Below are 24,744 nucleotides of genomic sequence, written 5' to 3' on the forward strand. Positions count from 1 at the left end.
GTTTGTAGATCCTTTTTGATATTTAACTTCCTAATCAAACATACTGAGTCGGAATGACCAACGGAATAATCTGCCTCTTAAATTCTTAAAATTTTTAAGCCAAACAAGGGCTGCATGATCGGTATGGATTGTAAATTTTTGACCGTGAAAATAGTAATAAAATTTATCTAAAGCATCAACAATAACTAATCATTCAAATTCTGTAATTGCATAATTTTTTTCGTAATCTTTTAAAGCTCTAGAATGGTAGGAAACTGGGTGTAATACATTACTTTCGCTTCAAAACAGCTCCCACAGCAATCTGTGATGCATCAACAAAAAACATGACAAGGTTTATTTGGATCATACAATTGTAAGACTGGTTTTGAAATAAGAATATTTTTCAGTTCGTCAAAAGCAGTTTGACATTGATCATTCCAATGCCATGTTACATCCTTTTTCTATAATTTATTTAGAGGAGATCTTAATTTAGCATAATTAGGTATGAATCTATGATAAACATTTACACTGCCTAACACTCTTTGTAGTTCTTTTACATTACTTGGATATTTCAAATTTTTAATACTTTCAATATTTTGGTTATCTGTGGTAACTTTACCCTTTCTAATTTCATAACCTAGAAAATTGATTTTATCTTTGGCAAAGACATTTACTCTGGTTCAATTTAATACCTTCTTGAATAAATATTTCAAATAATTCACTCAAATGCTCTTTAGATGTTGTTCTTTGGAAGAAGAGTAAACAATTATGTCATCAAAATAACTACAAGAAAATTGGATTTTATTTTTAGTGAGGATGCGTTTAATAACTCTGTTAAAAATAGCCAGTGCATTTTTAAAGCCAAAAGGGAGTCTTAGCCATTCATACAGTCCAAAATTTGTAATGAAAGCCAATTTTTTGGTGTCATCAGGGTGAATAGGAATGTGCCAAAACCCTGATCTTAGATCTATTGTAGAAAATACATTTGCATTACTTAATTTGTCTAATAAAAAGTTTATCCGGGGCAGGGGATGAGCATCAGGCTTTGCTAAAGCATTCAACTTAAGATAATCAATACACATTCTGGTTTTTTTTTTTTTTTTTTTTTTTTTTTTTCCCTCATCACATTTTAACACTAAAGTTACTGGGGATGCATAAGGACTACTACTTTTTTTAATAATTGACCAATTTGTCGTCTAATTTCTTCTTTCTTAGGGGAAGTTCGATAAGGTCTTAAAGTGACAGGCAAATCAGAAGTCAAGTTAATTCGTTGTGGTTCAATGTTAATTTTACCTACATCATATTTATTTTTGGAAAACACATTCTTATATTTATTTAACAATTTAATTAATTCAGGGTTTTCTTTCTCCATACTCTCTGAATCTGTTGTTATTTCACTACTTTGTTTTTTCACATCACTTTTTTGAATTTTTAGTTTTATATTACTTTCATTATTTACATTAACTCATGTTACCTTAGACATCTTATCATTATTAAACTTCATAATATTAGACTTATTACCTTCATTAACTATTATACCTTTAGACACATTATTTCATTAGGTATATTATTTGCATCAACACTTATTACCTCAGAGATATTACTTCTAGTTTTTGTGTTAACTGATGGCATTACATTACTGTTTTCTTCAAGTACTTGATCAAATTGTACATGCAATGAAACTCTGTTATTTACATTCACAGAATTTGAAATTTCATTTCTTTGGGTTACCATTAAATTATTACAATCAAATTTTAATTCAAATAAGTTACATTCATTTAAACCTAAAAGAACACAATCTAAATTAGTATCTAACACTAACAAGTTAATTAGTTTAATAATATTTCCAATTTTCATTTGTAATCTACACATTTTATCAATAGAAAAACTTCCTTTAGTTTGCCTAATTTTAATACCTTTTACCTTTTGAATTTTTAAATGTAAATTGTTTGCAGATTTTTCTGAGATGATAGACAACGTCGCGCCAGTGTCCACGACACAGTCGACTGATCTGCCATGGGATAAAAAATCCCTTAATTCTTAGTTGTCAAATTCCCGAAGAATCAGACCCCGAATTTTTGTTTTCCACATTAGAATTAGTTTCAGTTTCGTTGTTCTCATTTCGGAATGGGCAGATTTGAGCCCAGTGATAACAGTTTGCTATCCCTTTTTTGGTACATATTCTACAAGGTGATGGGGCTATACCGTCAAAATTACTATTAGTATGGTGACTTACAACTTTTTTTTCGTTGTTGATATTGCTGTTAGATTTATTTCCAATTTGTTGAAAACTATGAGGTTTGTAATTAGATGCATTGGGTCGATTATAAACAAACTGACGATTATTATTTCGGAAATTAGCTTGTCTGAATTGTTGACTATTCCTATCTCTGTTATAGTTTTGTGAATTTTCATCTTTAAATTCATGAATTTGTCGAAGTTTGTGGGCTTGTTCTAGCCAAGTTATCGGATCAGCGGGACTTTGATCAATCATCAGAGACTTTAAGTTCGTTGGCAAACCATCTGTCAAACCTTCTGAAATAATTGATTTATCCAAATTATGCCGCTTACCCATTTCCATTTTCTTTCGAAAGTAATTTGTGATGTCTTCTCTGACGTTATATTTTAAATTAGCGAAGTCGCCGAAAGTAGTTAAGGTGGGATCGATAAAGTTTTCTTTTAATATTTGTTCAAATTCTGAGTAAGGTTTTAGCTCATGGTAATTTTTAATATAGAGCCAGAGGGCTTTTCCCTTAATGTAACGAGAAATTTTTTGAAGTTTCCAATTTTCGTCCTTATTTTGGCAGACTTTGTTAAGATAACCTAACCAAGAAATTATGTCACTGTCCTTAGAATCTTCAAATGGAATAATATTTAAATCTATTGTATCTTGATTCACGTTCAGTGAATCGTCAAGATTAACGGGTTCCTGATTTGTCGACACTGTAACTGAAACTTTAAAATTTTCTTGAGAACAAAAAATGTGCACTTTTCTCAAAATATTTTTACAATAGTTAAAAGTACTTTTTTTTAAACCAAAAACTCAACAGTTGAGTATTATCAACACTTCATAGAATAATATACTTAAATAAAAATTTTGTATTCTCAAATTTTATGATTATCACTATACATTTCAGGATAACATCAAATCTTACTTAGGATGCTATTAATTAGAATAAGACTTGAAATTTAAATAAACTCGTAATTACTATAACATAATATATTTAAAACAATCTATTGTCGTAGCAACTTAGTTCACGCACTGAGAAAAAATAATTTCTTAAAATACAGTGTCTCACAAAAGTGATGGGACACTTGTGCTTTACAAAAGGAAACTGTAGTAAAATAAATTAAAAAAACATGTAAAAATTTTTTGTGGGTGTGTTTCATACTTAAATTTAGTAACAATTATTACATAACATACATTTTCTCAAAATATTAAAATATTAATTTAATAAAAAATACAATTGTTTAGAACGGAGCAAAAAATGGCTCACATAAGTGATGGGACACTTACTTTTCCATCAAATATTTATCCAAAAATTTTACTTTTTAAAAGGTTTTAATATTTTGTTGGATTTCCTTTTACTTTTAAAACATGATTTAATCTTCTTGGGATGGATTCGACTAATTTTTTTGTGATTTCTGGAGGGATTTTACCCCCATTCTTCTTGAAGCACCGATTTTAATTGTTGTTTTCAAGAAATGGTGTGTTTGCGAATTCTTGATCCCAATTCTTGCCAAATGTTCTGTATGGCATTTAAGTCTGGAGATTGTGGTGGCGTTTTTATTATTTCAGGACAGTTATACAGCAGCCAGAGTCTAATGTTCAAAGCAGTGTGCGTGGAGTCATTGTCCTGGTAGAATTTAAAATCGTTATGAAGGTTCAATTTTCGCGCTGAAGATTTCAAATTTTGATTTAAAATGTCAGTATACTTGTACTGATCCATTATACTGTCAATAAAAACAAGAGTACCAACTCCAGGGGACGACATACACCCCCATACAATAACTCCTCCTCCACCATGTTTTACTGTTGGCACCAAGTTCTGTTTTCGAAATTCTTCCCTGGTTTCTCCACACCAGGATTCTACCGTCAGAACCAAATATATTAAATTTACTCTCATCAGCAAATATAACTTCATTCCAGTAATCAGAATTCTTATTTATGTTGGATTTTGCGAAAGCCAGTCTGAGTTTTCTATTCTTTTCACTTACGAAGAAATTTTTCCTGGCTGCTCTACCGTGATATCCAGCAGATCGAATTACTCTTCTAATAGTCTCAGGTTTAACAATTACTCCATATAATGCTTGTAAATCAGCACCAACTTTAGGAGCACTCATTCTTGGATTTTTGTTAATATTTCGAACGAATATTCGCTTTATTCCATTGGATAGCTTTGATGGTCGGCCAAGTCTTCTTTCATCCTGAATCATGTGATTCTTTTTATATCGTTTAATGATATTGTAAACTGTTGAATGACTCAAGTTAACTGTTTCAGGAGTTTCTTTAATAGATTTTCCACGTTCAATATGCAAATTAATAACTAATTTTCGAGTTTCAGGCAAAGTTTCTTTTCGTTTAGCATTCATGGCTGCACAGAGCTAAAAAACACAAAAATTCCAAAACAAACTGGAGAGAAATACTGCAGACGATTTTATAAATTATTGCCAATTGCTTTTGAGTAAAAATAAAAACCCCAAAAAATATTTTTATTGTAGTACGTAGTAGTATCTAATGGTGTCCCATCACTTATATGAACCATTTTTTGCTCCGTTTTAAACAATTGTATTTTTATTAAATTAATATTTTAATATTATGAGAAAATACGAGTATGTTATGTAATAATTGTTACTAAATTTACGTATGAAACACACCCACAAAAAATTTTTACATGTTTTTTTATTTTATTTTATTACAGTTTCCTTTTGTAAAGCACAAGTGTCCCATCACTTTTTTGAGACACTGTATGTTCTTACTTGGCTGTTGAGTCCACTATTTAATCCTGCTCGTTTGTGTGCTGTTAAAAAAACAAAACATAAAAAATTGAAATTCTTCAGCTTTTTTCCAGCAGACGATATCCAAATCATGCGGTTCTAACTACGAGACGCGCTCAAATTGCGACAACAAAGCTGTATCACAATTCACAATTCTTCAGTTGTAAAAAACAGACGCAACTTGCACTTAAAAAATTCTTTCTCTTCCATTGGAATTATTTTCCTTTTGGGTACACCCATCCTGCCTACTCCTTGTGATGTATCAGCTTTAGTCGTAGCTCAAATAATCAGAGGATAAGTTTAAAAAACAGGATCCATTAATTATTATTCAGGAGAAATAGCAGTTACGAAAATCAGATATCCGGAGTAAATAAAAAGAATTACTAATAACTTTTTGTATGAAGTTTACTGCATCGTGACATTTAAGAAAAAGCCCCAATAATCCTTTTGCGAGTCTTTTGATAGCCTTTGGAAAGGCGGAGCTTCCAAGAAATGACTACGGGGCTGTGGATTTAATTCCACGTACTTTCAAATAAGAGAACGTCGCCATTAAAAATAAAAAGAAGATACAGTTAGAATTTCAAGTGTATTCTTGACTATGGAATTTTATTATTACATATATATATATATGAACCATTATAATAAATTTTGATGCTACTTTGGTAGACGGTTGAACGAATTTTGGCGATTTTCTGGCGATTTTTCCTTTTTCGAGTAATACGACTTATGGTAAACTCATTGCTGGACAGTTTGTTTTATTTATGATAACCGATACTTTGTTGTCATTTTATTTTAAAAATAATGCGCTTTATTATTCATAAATTCCATGTTTTAAATATTATTTATGGCTTCTAAATATTAAAAATCAATTTAATTTTGCATTTTTATTTGAAATAAAAATTTTATTGTTTATGATATTTTATGAAATTTTATGTTGTGGATGATGTAATCAATGACTTCACCTTACTTTAAAAGTATTTGGATTTAATATCTATAAATTTAATCTAATGTTTTAAACATTATTTATGGCTGTTAAATATTAAAATACAATTTAATTTTGCATTTTTTAAATGATTTTATTATGTATGATTATGTAAATAATTTTAATTCTAGGCGGGATGTAATCAGCTCTCTGATTGGTTACAGAATATTTGTGCATTAGCGAGCTGTATTCATCTCCCTGATTGGTTACTGAAAATTTGTACATTACCGTGCCATTTTAAAATTTAATTCATATCTTCGAATTCCTTCAAAGATTTCTCTTACAAAGGTGAATGTTGTTATTGGTAAGTACCAAGAATTATTGGTATCGGAATCAAAAAATTGTCCTTTGAGACCTTATTTTGTCCAGCCTGGCTTTCCTAATTCCAGCTGGCTAAAGATTTATTTATAAATTGTTACAAGGTTCAGAGGAAATTTATTTAAAATTTTTGGAGGAAACCTCACTAATTGCTTCTTCAATGAAGTGCGAGAAATATGGATCACAGATGAAGATGGTTAAAAGAGCCGATTCTGAGGACGGCTGTATATGGTATTGTGGTCACGGTGGAAGAAATAACCGCTGTAACGGTAAAAAAAAAGTATTAGACATTGTAATTTTATTACGACTTATTATTAAGTATTGTAATTTTTAATACATTTTAATAAATTTTGTAGAAACTAAAACGGAGAAGATCTGAGGGCCAGGGAAAATTGTGGATATTGATGACTGCAAGATCGGGAAAAGAAAGTTCAACAAGGGTCGATTCTTTGAAGGGCAGTGGGTTTTGGAGGGAATAGAGCGCGATTCAGGTTTTTTTTTTTTTTTTTTTAGTTGCTGTACCAGACAGAACAGCGGATACTCTTCCCGCTTTAATTAAGGATTGGATCGAACCGGGAACTCAGATTATTTCGGACTGCTGGAGAGCTTATGACCGTTTGAGCGAAGAAGGTTTCAATCACTTGCAAGTTAACCATTCGCTCCATTTCGTAGATCCTGAAACCGGAGCTCATACTAACACAGTTGACAGACAATGGCGAGACTTCAAAAACTCTTTGCCGGTTTACAATCGACGAGGAGATTTTGAAGGATACATAGCCTGGTATTTGTTTAGGAAAATTTGCTCTGCATTGAATGAGCATCCATATGTTAAATTTCTCGAAATTATTCGAGACATAAACTGGGGTGATTGGCATGTACTTCAGGGAAGGGCGGTTAAAGGATCTTCGAAATCTTAATTTTTTTTTTCCCAAATTTTTGTGTTATTTTTAATCTTCATGATCCATTAATTTGGCTATAAATTGCTTTATCTATTTATAATTTTTTTTTAAATTTTTTTATTCCTGCCTTTGATATTACATTTTTCAATTTTTTTCATTGATATCTAAATTATGATTCCGATTTTTTTTGTGGTACTTATCAATAAAAGACAGGTTAAATGACTCAAAAAAATGTAAATACATATTTTTCTTTTACTTTATAATTGTATATTTCAATTTTTTGTTAAAAAAATTAATACATTATTTTCAAAAATTGCTGAGATAATTATTGTCAAATACGTGTTTATGTTAATTATATTCTATAAAACGTACTTTAAAGTATTTGAATTTAAGTAATATCTTAATTCTTTTTAATGTTGGTATGATGTTTTTAATTCGATATTCAATTTAAGTAATATTTTAATCCAATTAAACGTTGGCGCAATGTTTTTATAGCTGTGTTTTTATTCTCTTCTTTGCTATATGAAAGTAATAATTTTTAAGTTTAAAATACTTTACTATGCGTAAAATACGTAAAAACAACGTTTTTCAAGATGACTGACGATTCTAAAAACCGCACCAACAATTGCGTCAACGTAAATTGCCAAAAATCCGTGCAACCGTCTACCAAGGTAGGATCTAAATTTTTTTTGCCTTATATTTGACATGTATGCAATTTTAAAATAATGAAACATCATTCTTGTACTTGCACGTTTATTGCCATTTTTATTCAAATAAATAAAGATTATCTGGTACTTTTCCGTTTTGCCGGCGCGGGCGATAAAGTCGCCAATAATGGTACAACTGGTACCAAACGGAATATCCTCGCTGGTAACCTTTTACGCCTCATTTTTAAAACAAATCGACGCCATTTCTTATCAGATTGAGTGTCTCTTTCAATACTGGCATACAATTACATAGAATTTTTTTCAGATAGTTCAATTATATGCCCTAAGGCCATTCGCGGTAATTAAGTCAATTAGGTTGCAATCGCACCGCTCATTCGAAGGCAAAAATATAGAAAAGGCAACGTCAAGGGTTAAATTCATCAATTCTAATGAGAATACCATAGCGAAGTAAAGCACCGCGGTTTTACATAATTTCTAAGTAAGCTATTCGTACGAATTGAAATAATTCTTGCATTTAAACATTTATTCCATATTAAGATTTAACTTGAAATTAATGTAAATAATTACTGAGAGAATTAGATTTTTGTAGCGTAGTTTACGTGGGATGAGATCACTTGGGGTCACGTGATACGAACCGGTGACTCAGGATGTTGAACCATGAAACCATAGTAAATTCTTAAATTAATGTCTTTTTACAATTTTATTGTCTTTTTACAAAACTTTAAACGCTATTAAAATGTGTGTGCCTTCAAAATAAAAAATTCTTAGAACTAACATTTGTTAACATTTTTTATGTGCATATTGTATGTTGTCGCCAATAAAGTCTGCTAGGCGAGATTTGCGCCGGCGAAACGGAAAAGTACCGATTATGTAATGAAAAAGGATTTCAAAGTTTAGAATGTAATTAACTCTTTTCTGATTATTCAAATATCCATCTTCAACCAAATCAAACTGAATGTAATTTCTTGAAAATTCTCTGTAAATTTTCAAAAATGTAAAGTAAAATTTCTTATCTAGACAAATAAAAGAGTTAAGAAATCTTACATACTAGTCTGGTTAAATAAAGATCACACAATGCATTGATTTTCAAATTTTATTGTAGAATACCTGTTGGAATTTCGCGAAGAAGGCGAGGAATGGGATCATATTCACTTACCTGGAGAAAGAAATTCTTTTTACCTAACTGGCCTAAAAGGATCCACGAGATATGAACTCAGATTGGCTGCTTACAATGTTTTTGGCAGAGGCGAATTCTCCCCAACTATAGATTTCACAACAGGTCTTGCTGGTGAGTAACTTTCAATAAACACTGTTTTGGCAATTTAAGATAAATTGTTTCTAAAATACAGGATTAACCTAAAAGAAAGGTTAGGTTAGGTTAGGTTATTTAATTACGGCAAAGCCTCGAGGGCTATTTGCCTAAGGGGAGGGATGCCTTCGTGGAGGACTTTCTAAGGGAAACTGGCTCGTATACACATTACAAATGGGGAAAACCACGAAAACACCCATGCAGCCCGCCCGTTCGCGGGATTCGACCTCGGACCAAACTACCAGTGTTCAGCGACTTTACCGCTCGGCCGCTGGTGGGCTTAACCTAAAAGAAAAAGACAGATTAAATGTTTATAAATCAAAGATTGCTTGTTTTTATTTATTTTAATCAAGAAGTATTTAAGTACTTAGTTATAGAGGATATCTTCAAACCTTCTTCTTTCGTATGGTTCCGTGGTGTCACATTATAAAGTCTCCTGCTTCTTTTCGGTAGCATACGCTTGGACTTTATGTAGAAGACGAAGTAGTGAATTCTCGCCATGTCTTGAAGAATAAATACTGCAGAAGAAAGGTTTTAAATAACCTTTTTATTTGAAATGAATTAAAACAGATGCTCGCACTTCGTGCTCATAAATCACTTCCACTCGTGGCTAACGTAATTTTAACAGAAAATAAGAATGTAAGAAGTCACTAATGAGTTAAGATATCTAACGACTAGCTTCTTAGCTTAACTAACGCTAAATCGGCTGCACACAGCAAAGCCAAGCCGAGGAATATCAGTGTAAATTAAAAGGTGTCTAACACCGACTAGAGAGCTAATTTCGAACACGCAGCATAAACTCGGATTTAAGTCCACTAATACTATATTTAAACTCTTGAAATACAGCTTAAATACTGCTTTTGAAACACGTTTAGGTTTCCATCTACGTCATGACAAATTTACATTCCGGCAGGAACTGAAATCAGGAGGAAAAGGAAAGGAAAACTAAAAATAATTGGTTAGAATAAAATAAAGACCTTACAACATCAAAGCTGTATATCAGTCGAACACTATGAAACCTAATTAAATAGAAAAAGCTTTTATGTCTTTAAATATGCAAAAACAAATTTTGTTTCTGCTGTACAGTGTCATTTTAGAAAGCGGTGGAGGGAAATTCGCGTTCATATTACTAGATTGGCCTTTCAACAGACCAGAACACGAGTGTGACATCGAACAGTTCAGATATAACATCATGGGGATACGCAAAGGACTCAATTTTTTTTTCCTCTCTTTTCTTCAAGATTAGACGGTCTTAAATAGTGCATTGTGACAGTTGGCATAAAAATACTCAGACATGTTGTGGAAGAATTTAACCTTCGCACTGAAATCTGTCATATTACAAAAAGGTAACGCGTAAAACATTCGTCACTTAGCCAAATACAATCAGGATATATTTTTCTAAAGACATAAGTGTTTGGGCTAACGTTGTATTTAAATGAGATGCACATTTCTTGCTAGTGAAATAGTAGTATAAAATTTCGATAAAGTGGTGAAAGTAAATTATAGTTAAACAATGACTGATATCAATTAAATTGAAAGCGATCATTTGAATCCCGCAGAAAAAAATTTCAAAAAATGATTTTTCTTAACCGAAAATTAATGAAATACATTGGTTATCATAAATTAAGGAAAAATCACAAAAATCACGATTACTGAAAAAGTTACACGTAGAATTTAATTAAACTTATCTACAATATACAACACATAGTAAGGTATCAAATAACATAAAAAGAAATTACCAGAAAAATATCGTAGTATAGAAATTAGCTCATGTATAAAATGAACAAATCGAAGGTGTCAGTTTGCTATAGGAAAAGTACCTTCAATATGGAATATGATCGCCTCTAGAAGCAATACAGCACATACAGCGATGTGTGATGCTTTTAATTATGCGATCTATCAGTTCCATAGGAAGCGAGAACCATTGCTGTTGCAAGGCACTTGCAAGCGCGACAAGGGTCTGAGGGGCGCATTGAGAGTAGCTAGACGTCTCCCTAAAGCATCCTAAACGTGCTCGATAGGATTCAAGTTTGGGGATCGAGCTGGTCACTCCATGCGCATAATTGTTTCCTGTTGAAGATAATCATCTACGATGCGATCCCTGTGTGGTCTTGCGTTGTTGTCCTGTAACAGGAAAGCATCTCCTATAGCCCCGGCATATGGGTGCACATAAACATCAAGGATGTCATCTCTGCAAACTTGAGCATTCACGGTTCCCCTTCGAAAGACATGGAGGTTTGTGCATACATCCAAAGAGATGCCACCCCAAACACAGACACTGCCTCTTCCGTATGCATCTCTTTCACGGATGTTTGACGGATGATAACGGGCTCCATATTCTCTCCATATCAAATAACGCTTTCTATCTCTTTCTTGACTAAACCTGAATTCATCCGTAAAGAGAACAGCCCTCCATTGATCAGGTGTCTAGTGGACATGTTGTCGTGCCCATTGCAAACGGTTCCTCCTATGGCGTGACGTGAAAGGCACGCAGATGGCTAGTCGCCTCGCATACAGACCATCTTCGTGAAGCCTTCTACGCACAGTTGACGTTGACACCAACCTTCCAGTGGCTGCAGCAAGGGAGGATCTAAGAAGAATCGGCGTAGCAGTTCTATTCCTGCGTGCACATAATGTCAAATATCGGTCATCGACGCTCGTCGTAGCAGCTGGTCGTCCTTGGCTGAACCTCCTAGATACCGAATCTGTGGTTTGAAATTGCCTGCAAAGTCTATGAACCACAGAAGGACTCACATTTAGCCATCTGGCCACCTCTTTTTGATTTTGTCTTGCCTCTAGTCTTCCAATGGCTCTCTATCGTAGTTCTGCAGGCAAATGATGCCTGGAGATCATTGTTAAGAATTGGCTATCTCAGATTTCTGATGTCACTACCACAGTGAAATATGTGGGCTTACTCTCAAACATCGAATATAATTTAGAATAAAATTTCTGATGTTAAGATGAACAGTTCTATGCAAATTATTGTGGAAAAGTATTGATCAATATATATATATATGTGTGTGTGTGTGTGTGTGTGTGTGTGTGTGTGTGTATGATAAAACAATATACTGTACTGACGAAGGAACACTGAGAAGTAGAAATGGAGAAACACTGACAGTAAGAGAGCTGAAGCTGAAGTGCTGCTCAGTTATCCAATATGGAGGCTCACCAAGAGAAGGCTTGGGATTAGATTAGAAAGGTTTCAGTTCTCGAAATTTTGAGTTCATGTTCCGAATTAGCTACGCTATGAGCATTACGCAATCTATGCAAGCTGGACTGATGTAGAAATGACGCAGTCCGAAATGTTATTTTTATTTTTATAATAGAGACGGGGAATTAAGGAGTTACCCCTAGTTTAAATCCATGTGTGACGAAAAATATGTTTTCGATAATTAGTTCGTATCCATCAATATAAACTATATTCATCATAAACTATATTCAATTCGGCTAAAAACATAAAAACAAAATTAGAAGTACTGATGTAGCAACACTGAGACGTAGAAATGCAAAAATACTGATGGCGAAGCACGCAGATGGCATATTGAAGAGGAAGAATTCTGGTAAAATGTTAATGCTAAAATATTTAATCTGTGTAAGGTAAAAAGTGTGTGAATCAAAACTCGCGATGGAATAAACGTTATCAGCTCTGTATAGCAGAATGCGTAATGAACCATGTAAAAAGAAAGTTTATTTTAGACGACGTCTAGGAGTGAGACACAGTAATACTGGATGAGTAGCTTAACACTTCAGTTTTCAATGGCGATTCTAGTCTCCCACTCGATGAGCTTACATTTTACTATGTAAAATAAAAAATATGTAAATCAAAATTATAATTTAAATTAGAGATAACCCCTTAATTTTCCTTCTCTATTCTAAAAATCATAACTTTTCTGGACTGCTTGATTTCTAAATCAATTTATCTTGTATGGTTTCGTAGCGCTTATGACGTAGCTAATTCGTAATCTGAACTCAAAATTTCGAGAACTGAAACCTTTCTAATCTATACCAAAACCTTCTCTTTTAGTGAGCTTCCATACTGGATAATTGCGCACTTTAGCTACTGCCTTTCTCCCTATAATGACGCTATTTCGCTGTGCTCCCTTCCTATCGCAGCAGTGTCAAAATTGTAAGTATTTTTGAATAGGCAAGATTAGAGTGGCAAGTAAATTGTGGCCATAAATGTCAATTGAAATAAAAATGAATATTTAATGTCACTCGGCTGCCAAGCTTCCTAGTCATTACAGATTCAACATTTTAGCATACTACGCAATTAGAATTTTTCCTCTTCAATACGCCATCTACGTGCTTCACCATCAGTATTTCTGCGTCTCTACGTCTCAGTATTCCTACATCAGTACTTCTAATTTTATTTTTATTGAATATATATATATATATATCAAATATATATATATATATATATATATATATATACATAGATAGATAGATATTTAATGGAGATCTTATTTATAAAATGTTATAGATTTTGTGTTGTATAAAACACTAGAAGATTTCGGATCAAGCACATAGCCAAAACTTAATACTATTTGCAATTAAAAATGAAAAATATTTATACTTTAATGAAGTCTTTTATCATTATTAAATTATGATTCTAAAGTAATAAAAATTGCGAGAGTTTTCATAACGTATTTATAAAGATTGAGAATTTATAAATTACTTGTGAGGAAATTCTTCGGGCATGCAAAACGTGACCAAAACAATAAGAAATTGTAAATTAATTATATGAAGAGATCACAAAAGAATGCCATTGAGCGGAAAAAATCAAGTTGGAACTATTCTAATTTAGTATTTACAAACCAATCTCTCAATGCAAATGGAAATTGGCATGAAAAATCCCAGAGTTTGAAATTAAATTTCTCGGTCAATTTTCGTTTTGCAGTAGTCAAACATTTTGTGTTTTATTTTTAATAACGAGTGCAACATTTTCCCGGTGTAACCCATCTGCGCGAAACTAGGTACCCCCCCCCCCTTGTCTGCCCACATCCCTACTGCGCGAATAAAGGTTTTGCCCTTTGCTTACCGGGGAATTTAACGACCATTCCGAAGAAGACCCCTCCCTTTTACAAAGCTGAGGGTACTATCCGGTTTTACGTTTTGAAGCCAAAAGCAGCCAACAGGAAATGACAAATAGAGAAATAGGATTACATATCACAAGAACAACTAAAGAATAAAAAATACTTAATAAGCAGGCTAATTGCTTGAATAATAGTAATAAATGCAAGAGTTAACAGAGAAAATAAAAGATATTAGTATACACACATAAAAAAGATATTAGTATACACACATAAAGTATAAAAGATATTAGTATACACACATATTAGCATTGGAAACACCTTTCATTAATTATAGTACTAGAGCGAATGTTGTTATAATAGCATGATAAATTAAATAAATATAAAGCATACGAATTGTGTTTCTTATATATTACATTTGTTTAATGCTATTAATGATTTAATATCTTTCTTTGACAATAATAGTCATGGTGTCTAAACTAGACTGTAAAATTCAATACAGTTAACTGGCGTGCGAACAATTATTCGATACTAAAGTATACTTCCGGAACAACCATGTTAAAGGTTAACTTAATACTCTCAGCATAGTACTTTCAGGAAAATGCCGGAATAAACATGTTAAGCAAATTAGATGGATAAATAGTCGATAACTTATGATATACGTATAAAATCTATGTTTTTGGAAAAACATACGTATAATTTGTCCCAAGGTATCAATCATAGAAACCGAGTTTATTTCTTTACTTATTATTTTCTTATTAATGTGATTTGCAAAGAGATACGCTAAGGTAAGGGGGAAAATTACCAATGTATAAAACTTTGTAGTATTTTTAAAGATTAAATTTTAAAAATATATTTACGTTATAAATTGAAGTTTTTACAATGCATTTTTTTTTTTTTTTTTTTTTTTTTTTTTTTTTTTTTCATACTAAATACGTACAGAAAAGGAAGAGCTGGGGGTATCACTGGTATTTAAAATTCCGGTCGAACTGCCAATGTTTAATAACTTCACCGCCTGGTCGTAAGACCTATTGAAATTAGGCTGATCAGATGCTATATGTTGAGAAATATATTAAAGAAAAAAGAAAAAACAGTATTCGTAAACATAAAAGTATGCTGAATTATGGATTTATATGTTTGGTAAATGAGTCAAACTTATCTGATGTATGTCATTATGAAATATCAAGAATATAACATAAAAGCATCAGTGAAGAAGTTCGGTTTACAATTAAATCATTGTAATCTAAGTGTAGAGCATTAAGAATATCTACTGTTGATTCCAATACTGCCGGAAAATTTTATAAAAATTATAAATGAGGTATGTTATAAGTCGCATGAACTCATTCTATTATAAATTACAACAGTTAGGAATATTAGCGTGCTTTAAAGCGATCGTCTTTCTTTAAAAATAATTTCAAATAATTAATTTTACTAATAATTAAACCTGAAACTAGACTGGAAAATAAACAGCATATTGAAAACTTAAGATTAATCTGTGTGTTAAGGTGTTAGAAACATCTTCTGTTAACTAGAATTATGATGCAAGAGTTTATGAAAATTATCATTTAAATATGAGGTGGCATAATTACAATACAACAATATACAAATTCTAGATACATGACAACTTGAATACAATACGACAATATATGAAAAATAAATAGATGAAGAGGAAGTTAAAATCCCAAGATATGAATATAAGTGAGTTCGAAAAAGTTTTTATGATTTATGAAAATACTGCAGATGCTCACAATCATCATCTATTGTTAATTAAATGTGTATTATAAATCAAATGCATGTCAGAGTAAAACAAGAATAAAATACGGTTAGAGTTATTGGAAAACAGAATAAAGATTTCAACGTTTCTAATATTTAAACATGGAATTTGTAAGAAAATTCAATAACTTTAAACTAACTTCAGTGATTAAAAATGAAAAGCTTAATGAGGCATATATTACAATAAGGCATATGTTACAGTAATATTGGCTTGAATTTAGACCAGCTTTACAAACCTAATTTTTAGATTTAATCAAGAGAATTTTTTTAATTAAATTAAAATTATTTATCTAAAATGGTAAATTTGACAGTTAAAACAATTCTATACCATCTTAGACAATTTGCTAATATTTATCTAGACAAAAAAACTAGTCTAAGGTGCGCTACAAATCCGATACTTGATAGGTTAATTTATATACACTCATGTCCATAAATTAAGTATAATTCGGAGTCACGCGGAAATCGAAATCTAAAATAAACATATAACCTGTAAAATCACTACACACATCTTCAAGAATCATATGCAAATTTCAGGAAGTAACCAGATGACACCAGATGACTGGTACGTCACAATGATGAGAGTGTAAGAGAGTGATATGTAAGGAATACGGGCAAAGGAGTAAAATTGTTCGCAGGCGCTTTATAAGCATTTCAGTGCAATAACCGAATAGTTATGACACAAAGGACGCATTTGGATTACTTTTTACGTGGTAGAATTATCGGCCGTCTGGAATGTGGGCGTACCCATTTGGAAGTATCAGACGAACTTGGAATTGCCCAGAGTGTCATCTCCAGGCTTTGGCAACGATTCCAGGATGATGGTAATGTGAGTAGACGTTACAGCACAGGTCGCCTCAGAGTTACAACGCCGAATGAGGACCGGTATTTGGCAGTTACTGCCAAAAGAAACAGGCGGAGCACAGCCTCAGACCTGTCTCGTCAGCTCTCTTCAGCCACTGGTACGACAGTTTCAAGGCAGACCGTGTACAGACGATTAGGGCAGATTGGTCTATATGCTCGTAGACCTGTCAGATGCGTTCCACTTACTGAAACTCACTGTCGCCTGCGGTTAGCCTGGAGTAGAGAGCATGCATTGTGAACACCGCAACAGTGGGCTTGTGTGATGTTTTCCGACATCCAGGTTTAACTTGCAGTCTGATTCTCGCCGGACTTTCATATGGAGAGGTCCAGCTACCCGTTACTACCAAGAAAACATCATTGAGCGACATCGTTACGGTGGTGCAGGAGTGCTCGTTTGGGGTGGAATTATTCTGGGTTCCAGAACTGACCTGCATGTTCAAATTGGAAAAATAACAAGCCAAATCTATCGGGACGTCATTCTGGAACAACATGTACGTTTGTTTAGGGGCGCCATGGGCGCACAATTTGTGTTTATGGATGACAACACCCGTCCTCACCGTGAAAACATCGTAAGCGAATGCCTTCAATCGGAAGATATCACCCGTATGGACTGGCCAGCATTCTCACCGGACTTGAATCCAGTACAGCACGTGTGGGATATGCTTGGCCGACGAGTTGCAGCCCGTCAACCTCCTCCTACATGTCTACCGGAACTTCGGAGAGCATTGCTTTTTGAGTGGTGTAATATCCCCCAAGATCAGATCGATAATTTGATACTCAGCATGCCTAGGCATCGTACGGACTGTATTGCATCGTCTGGGAGACATGCAATGTATTAACAATCATACCAACCATGTAATATTGGTTTTTTGTAAATAGGTTTTGTAATTTGCTCCAGGGAGAAAAAATTGGTAACTTTTTTTAATAATATCAAACATATAGCATCTTTTTTTGCTCTTTACCTTTTGTTTAATAAATAAGCTTTACAAATGAGTCAAATTTGTTTTGCGTCTAACTCTTCCTTTGCCTGATTTTGCATTATCCTTAATTTATGGACATGAGTGTATGTGTAATATTTTTGAAGCACAGAAAAGGAATCAGCTTGCAGTCGTTGTGGCTTATGGTGAAAACTTACAGATGAAGATAACAAAATATGAAACTTTAAGAATTTCTAGTCTTTATTTCCCCGTATATAAAATCATTTCCGTAGATATTTATCCAATCATAATGAAATCCGATACATTTCTATGATTTAATCATAATGAAATATGATAAATTGCTATGTACATTGGTTTCTTAAAATTAAGAAGCAGGCATTTTAGAGAAGCGAAGCGAGAAGATATTAGCAATATAGAAGCTACCAGGATAGTGACGTAATATTATCGCCAGAGGTATTTATACCAAAGTAGGTTCGATTCTAGAAATAAGCTCTGATTGATTAATATTAGTTTTAGTTGCTCTTTTCCAGTAGCGTTACATAACGTAGAAAGATCTCGAATTTGGGAGAATAGATGAATTTAGGGGGAGATCACCAAATCTAGAATGTTAATTTTAAGGTCCCCAATTATTTTTAAAGCAGCTATCGTATTTTGTTGTATCTTACAGATATACATATATATTCTTTTAAGCATTACAAAACTGTAATGTGATTCTAAAAGAAATTCATTTTTACTTTACCATATACCAGATTTTTAATTTAATATTTGTATTGTATGCACAATTTTTGAAACATCGGTAAACATTCTGGTAAACGAAAATAGAGGTTGAAGTGTCAATGAAATATCCCAGTAATAAGGCTAAATGACTTTTTGTAGCACCCATCTTTTTGTGAGGAAAGGCAAAGTCGCGCAGTTCGTGTGTTTGCTTTGTTCCATTTCAGCCTTCGTATATAAGGTGGGAGATGGAAAAGCTGAAAGAAACCACTTTCTTGGGTGCTATGTGGACGATACAGCATTAGCTGTAAAATCTGCAAACGCAAACCACGCCATTAAGAAGTTGCAACATCTCCTTCCAGTCGAAAAGTGGTGCACCATTTGGCGAATAACCATAAATGCAAATAAGTTCATAATTATTGTTACTCAGAAGGAATCACAATTATTGTTAATCAGAAGGAAGCACTCACAATCTCAGATTAAAAGAAAGCTCTTCTTGTTTTCAGAGGAATAATCTCTGGTATGCAAGGCAAAGTACCTGGGCGTAATGTTAAACGAAAGGCTAAAATGACCATATTACAAAAATTAAAAAGAAAGTTTTCTCTGTGATCAACAGTCTGACTCCGATTCTAGGCAACTATTCAAGCCTTGCCCTGAGGAAGAAACATTTTGTCTATATCATTGCAATTAGACCGTTAATCACGTATGCCTCGCCCGCTTGAAACATCGCCACGAATGATGATATTAAAAAAGTCTAGGTGCTGCAAAACAAAGTACTAAGATTAATTACTAACACCCACTATTATATTAGTAACGCCACACTTCACTGTGATTTAAAGCTGGACAGATTGGATAAATATTTGAAGAAAATAAATAAAACCTCCTTCGACAAGGCTACGAATTGTCATCACATGCTAGCGGCCCACCTTATCAGGGACTCAAACTTTCCCACTTAATGCTACTTCCATATGTAAATACTGTGCACCTATTATAAATTACATTGCAATTATTGTACAATTTTACTTATTTCTTATTATTATCTGTATCACTTTTAATTTAGTTCTAATATTTGTCATTACAGTTATTCTATGTTTATTTTATTTCATTATGATTCCCAATCTCGTGTTTGCTTCACTCAGGGCTAGAGCACACTACCAATCACGAGTTCCCTCTGCGATGTTGGCTATCCTTTCCTTGACCTCCTCCTTCCTGGTGGATAATGTTGATGATAGATTTACGTGAATGCGCTCGTTTGGCATAAATTCTCACCGAGCCGGATAAACCATATTTATCTATGGTATGCCAACATAGCTCTATCAGTCAGTCAGTCAGCTGGCTATTGTTCGTTGTGGGGCACTTGGCACTAAGAAAATGGTCTTATGGTTAGATAAGAAGGGGTTTCAATTAAATTTGGTGCAGTTCGTAATTTTTACAAAAGGAATTTGTTTAAATTTAAAAATGCCAAAATATGAATATTTATATCATTTAAACATTTTTGTAACTGGGAGTATATGTGTATTAATAGTGGTTGCGAAAATAAAAGCCGAGGGGTTGTGTGGACACTGTGTATAGTGCACAACTTATACAAATTAAAACTTCTTAATCCAAAGGCATTATTATGATTACATATAAACCTGTTCTTTTTTACCGTCTAACCTCATTCATTTTTCTTTCTTTTAGAAATATCTGTGCCGTTTTCAGCAACACATAGCAACACGCCGTTTTACTTTCGGCCGTACTTTGTTATTCCAGTAGCAGCATCTGTTGTTGTCATTGTCACAACAGTGGTTATTGCCTGGGTTTGCTACAAAAGAATGACACTGAGGCAAGACAGATTACTTGGTATGTATATAAATATATATACATAATTACAAAACAGTTTTTTAAAACAAAATATAAATATGCGTAGCATTTTTGCGCTTTAAGCTGCTGAAAATTAAAGACATAAAGTAAGAAATTTGGAAATAATGTTTCACATCGACGAAAATTTTGCAATTCATAATTAATAAATTTCAAATAATGATAAATGCAACAAAGAATTTAATAAATGTAAAAACCTAAACTATTAAGCAATGAATACCCCAATCCAAAAAAAAAAAAAAAAAAAAAAAAAAAAAAAAAAAAAAAAAAAAATCCGAAAAGAGATTAAAAAAACAAAACAGAAGAGTAATTCAGTTAACTTCAATATTACTTCATCAGGGGAAAGGAATATTGAAATCTCTCTTCTACAAAAATCCTTGCTTTTCTGTATCCAGACTTAGCCAATGAACCATTTCAATGTATTTTAATTATAATAGTTCAGCCGAAAATTCTGGCCCTTTCCCAAGGCAAGGAAAAAATTCAATTAAAACTTGTGCTAAATAAAGAGAATTCTATTTTGTTTAAAGAATTGAAACCGAAAGTAAATAATTAAAATACTTCATTGAAAAAATAAATCAAAATTTTCTTTCAAACATATATCACATTTTCGGGTGAACTATTGTAATTAAAGTACATTGAAATGGTTCATCGGTTAATTCTGGATACAGAAAAGCAAGTATTTTTGTAGAAGAGAGATTTCAATGTTCCTTTTCCCTGATGAAGTAGCAGTGAAGTTGATTAAATTAATCTTCTGTTTTTTTTCTTTTAAATTTATTTTAGGAATTTTTTGAATTGGAATATTGATTGTTTAAAAAATAGGTTTTTATATTTATTAAATTCTTTGTTGCATTCATTATTATTTGAAATTAATTATGAATTTCAAAATTTTCGTCTTTGTGAAACATTAGTTCTAAATTGCTTACTTTATGTCTTTAATACATACATATATATATATAGAAGACTGTGACATTCTTTTGTATCCTTTGTTTATCATATATATCTTACAGATATACGGAATTCAAATGCTAATTATTTTCTCTTTTTTTAATATCACTTATCATTTATTTTTAATTAAACTGTTGAGCGTTTATTTTTAATTAAACTATTTAGTTCATCGTCCTTAATAAGAATGCGTGATTAAAGAAATTTTATGAAATCTAGGAAGTGATCGTCTTAATCTATGGGCTCTCAACTATGGCGGATACCCTCTAGGAAGTATTTCATAATTTCAGGGTAGGAATGTGGTCAACCATTTATTTAGCTGTTAAATATTTACTTTCAATTTATGAATATAAAAAATTATTTTTATTCCAGTTTTGGCATTTATCAACATTTTCTACGCTTGTTGTTTAATTTATATAACACATTAAAAAGTAACCTAAATCTAAACACATGTGAAGTTTGTGTGACACATGTGACACAAATAAATGCCTATACGTATTTTTCGAGCTTTTCAAAGCAAGAGGGGGGAGAATGATCTTCTAATAATGGTGAAAGAGTTGCATGGTGCAAAGCAGGTTGAGATCCACTATCTTAGTCTAATGAACGCCATATACACTCTTGACACATTTTAGTGTGCTTACGTACTATATTATACGAAATTGATAAAAGCTGAACTATAACCTTAATTTGCGAATATATCTTATTTTGCGTTTGGAAGCTAATTTCTCCCTATGAGATAATTTCTAACTGGAGAAGTCAAATTTTTTTAACGTAATTTATTGATAATTAAAACTTGACAAGTTAATTTCTAATTGGAGAAGTCAAATTTTTAACGTAATTTATTAACAATTAAAACTTGGCAAGTTAGAAATGCGATATCAGAGAAAGAAATAAAATGTTTTTAAAATGAAGTGAAGTACGTTGTACACTAAACAAAAAAAAAAAAAAAAAAAAAAAAAGAGAGGGGGGGGGAACAGTTCTATATCTCTCGTTCTATTGGGCCGATTGATGAAATTCAACTTTTCGCGTTTTTTCACGTCTCGAAAGCGCGACTTAGGATATGTATTAGATTTATATGTGTCATTGTCACTATCACTGGCCAGAGATTTGGCTAAAGAAACTGAAATTGGTGCAGAACTCAGTCTTGTGCTACGAATACTTAAAAGCGGCGGTAAATTGAAAGGAAAGGAGATGAAATACAATCTCCAAGATGGCTGTATACTGTATGGCCAACGCGTTTGTGTTCCAAAATGATACCGTGAGAGTGTGTTAAAAGAGTTGCACCGCAGAGACTTAGAGACTGCAAAGATGAAAGCATTTGCTAGATCTTATGTATTTTGGAATGGCATCGGTAAGGATATCGAAGATACTTCCCAAAACCATTTTGAAAGTGCAAAACATAAATTAGATCTTCGGAAGATAAAGACCCATCACTGGGAATACCTGAGCGCTCCATATTCACATTGATTATGCAGGACCTATTTTGAGAGCATGTTTTTGATAATATTCCTACAGAGTAATGGAATCAAACACAAAACCACAGTATCATATAAATCAACGAGTAATAGGCTGGCTGAACGATATATGTTTACAGTAAAGTAATCCTTAAGAACCATACAAAATTACGAGACAAAAACTCAGTACATTTTTAATACAATGCAGAAAGACTCCGAACTACTTTACAGAGCCTTGCAATGCCAATGCTGAAGAGGGAAGGTCGAGCAAAAACTGACTTATTGAGACCAGATCTTAAAAGGAGGGTGGCAGATAGAGTTCGAAAAGAAACCTACGAGTTTGCAGACTGGAATTTAGGGTTGGCGATAAAATTGCAGTAAGAAATTATCGCCAGGGCGACAGGCGATGGACATTTGGAACCGGCCAAACCAAGGATGGACGGCTACATTACACTACAAATGTAGACGTTCAACTATGGCAGCGAGATGTCCACCAGATGCATAAATTGAATTATTCTATTTCCCGTCGATATCTATATACCACAATAAAATAACACCACACACTTTACAGAAAATAACATGCTCAGACTTTCAATACATTTATTTTTCCATAGCGACACACTGGCGCTAGGTTTCTTTCTTACAGAGTAACATATGAATCGCAACTCCGAACGTACAACAAAAATCAAGTTTCTCACAGAATATATTTCAGCGCCAATTTTGGTGACGCATGCGCTATTAGACAAGATTCTCCTCTGTCGTTAAGTATTTCTCAGCTAATACAAAACAGTGCATAATGGAGGAAACATTAATAATGATGGCTACACACGTCATCCACCACCTCTCGCGATTTCCAAAGAAGCTGATAAGATTGGAGTCCCAGAACCATCCTAAGATAATAGCCGCCAGAGAGATGAGTGTGTCATCTTCTGAACCCAAGATTTTATGAGGTTCCATTCCATGGAGGTAGGAAAGGGAGGAGGGGCCATTCCGAGCTAGAAGTGAAGCACTGCTTTGAAGCTTGGGTCACCAGACGGGGTGTTCTTTGTTTACATTCAGAAGCTCGCTTGACAAGATTCTGATAGTATTTCGACACACGACAGTTCCATAGAAATCGAAAAAGGGACACTCTCGCATGAAAGAAACATTCATAGTGTAATGGATAATAGCAATTTGTATAGTTTACTGACATTTACGCAAAAATCACATCCTTGGTTATTTTTCGATAACTAACAACAGCGATTTTGATTATGAATTTGTTTTATAAAATTCTAAGCTGTTGCACTACAAAAATATAGATTTTAAGAAAATTGCTAAAAGAGATATGCCAAAATTTATTTTCTAGAAGATTTGAAAAGTTTGAAACTTGATGGCTAAATGTAAATATAAAATTATGTATGTTAAAATATTTGTAATTAGGCACATAGGTCAGATTAAGTTTTTATTAAATAGAGTAACGCATGCAAGGGCTATCTGCCTAAAGAGAGAGATGCCATCGTGGAGGAATTGTGAAGAAAAACTGACGTTTGAGTGGATATTAAAAATAATACTTATAATTTTCATTCAAATTATATTCATATATATTTTTTATGTAAAACTTTCGGGTGTATGCTAAATTAGTGTAAATTACTTTACACGAAAAATATAGTGAATGCACAGAAATTAAAGATTTGCACATGCCGGAAATGATAAATAGGAAATATGTATGGGTATTTATGCATGTGCTTGCAAAAAGCATGTATCTGCCTTTGACAAAATACTTAAATATTCATTAAATTATTTATAAATGTATTTGAAATGAAGAATTTATTCACTTATAAACAACTGTGAAAGTACTGTGAAGAAATCTAATGATTAAATGTATCTAATTTATAATGATTATAAATGTTATCTAAATATATAATAACCTTAATATTGAATTGTAGACACAAATTGAAATCCTGTTGACAAATACGTTATAAAATTATTTAAGCAAGAATTGTTCGTATTGGAAAGCAATCTGTTAAAAGGTATTGTAAA

At 32.8% G+C, this 24,744-nt stretch overlaps 1 protein-coding gene across 14 annotated transcripts in view; it reads left to right on the forward strand.

Moving 5' to 3' along the window:
- The window catches only part of LOC118187907 (cell adhesion molecule Dscam1-like), a 151,101-nt gene that overhangs the window by 106,761 nt on the left and 19,596 nt on the right, over positions 1-24,744 (forward strand). For all 14 annotated transcript variants that reach the window (XM_085815693.1, XM_085815690.1, XM_085815694.1 and 11 more), the window contains 2 exons: positions 8,947-9,132; positions 20,150-20,311. In XM_085815693.1, the coding sequence (XP_085671819.1) occupies positions 8,947-9,132; positions 20,150-20,311 (348 nt within the window). The remainder of the gene's footprint in view (positions 1-8,946; positions 9,133-20,149; positions 20,312-24,744) is intronic.

The sequence above is a fragment of the Stegodyphus dumicola genome, chromosome 4, assembly GCF_044657685.1.
Source record: "Stegodyphus dumicola isolate Sdum_Otavi_A_Nest chromosome 4, ASM4465768v1".
NCBI classification, from domain to species: domain Eukaryota; kingdom Metazoa; phylum Arthropoda; class Arachnida; order Araneae; family Eresidae; genus Stegodyphus; species Stegodyphus dumicola.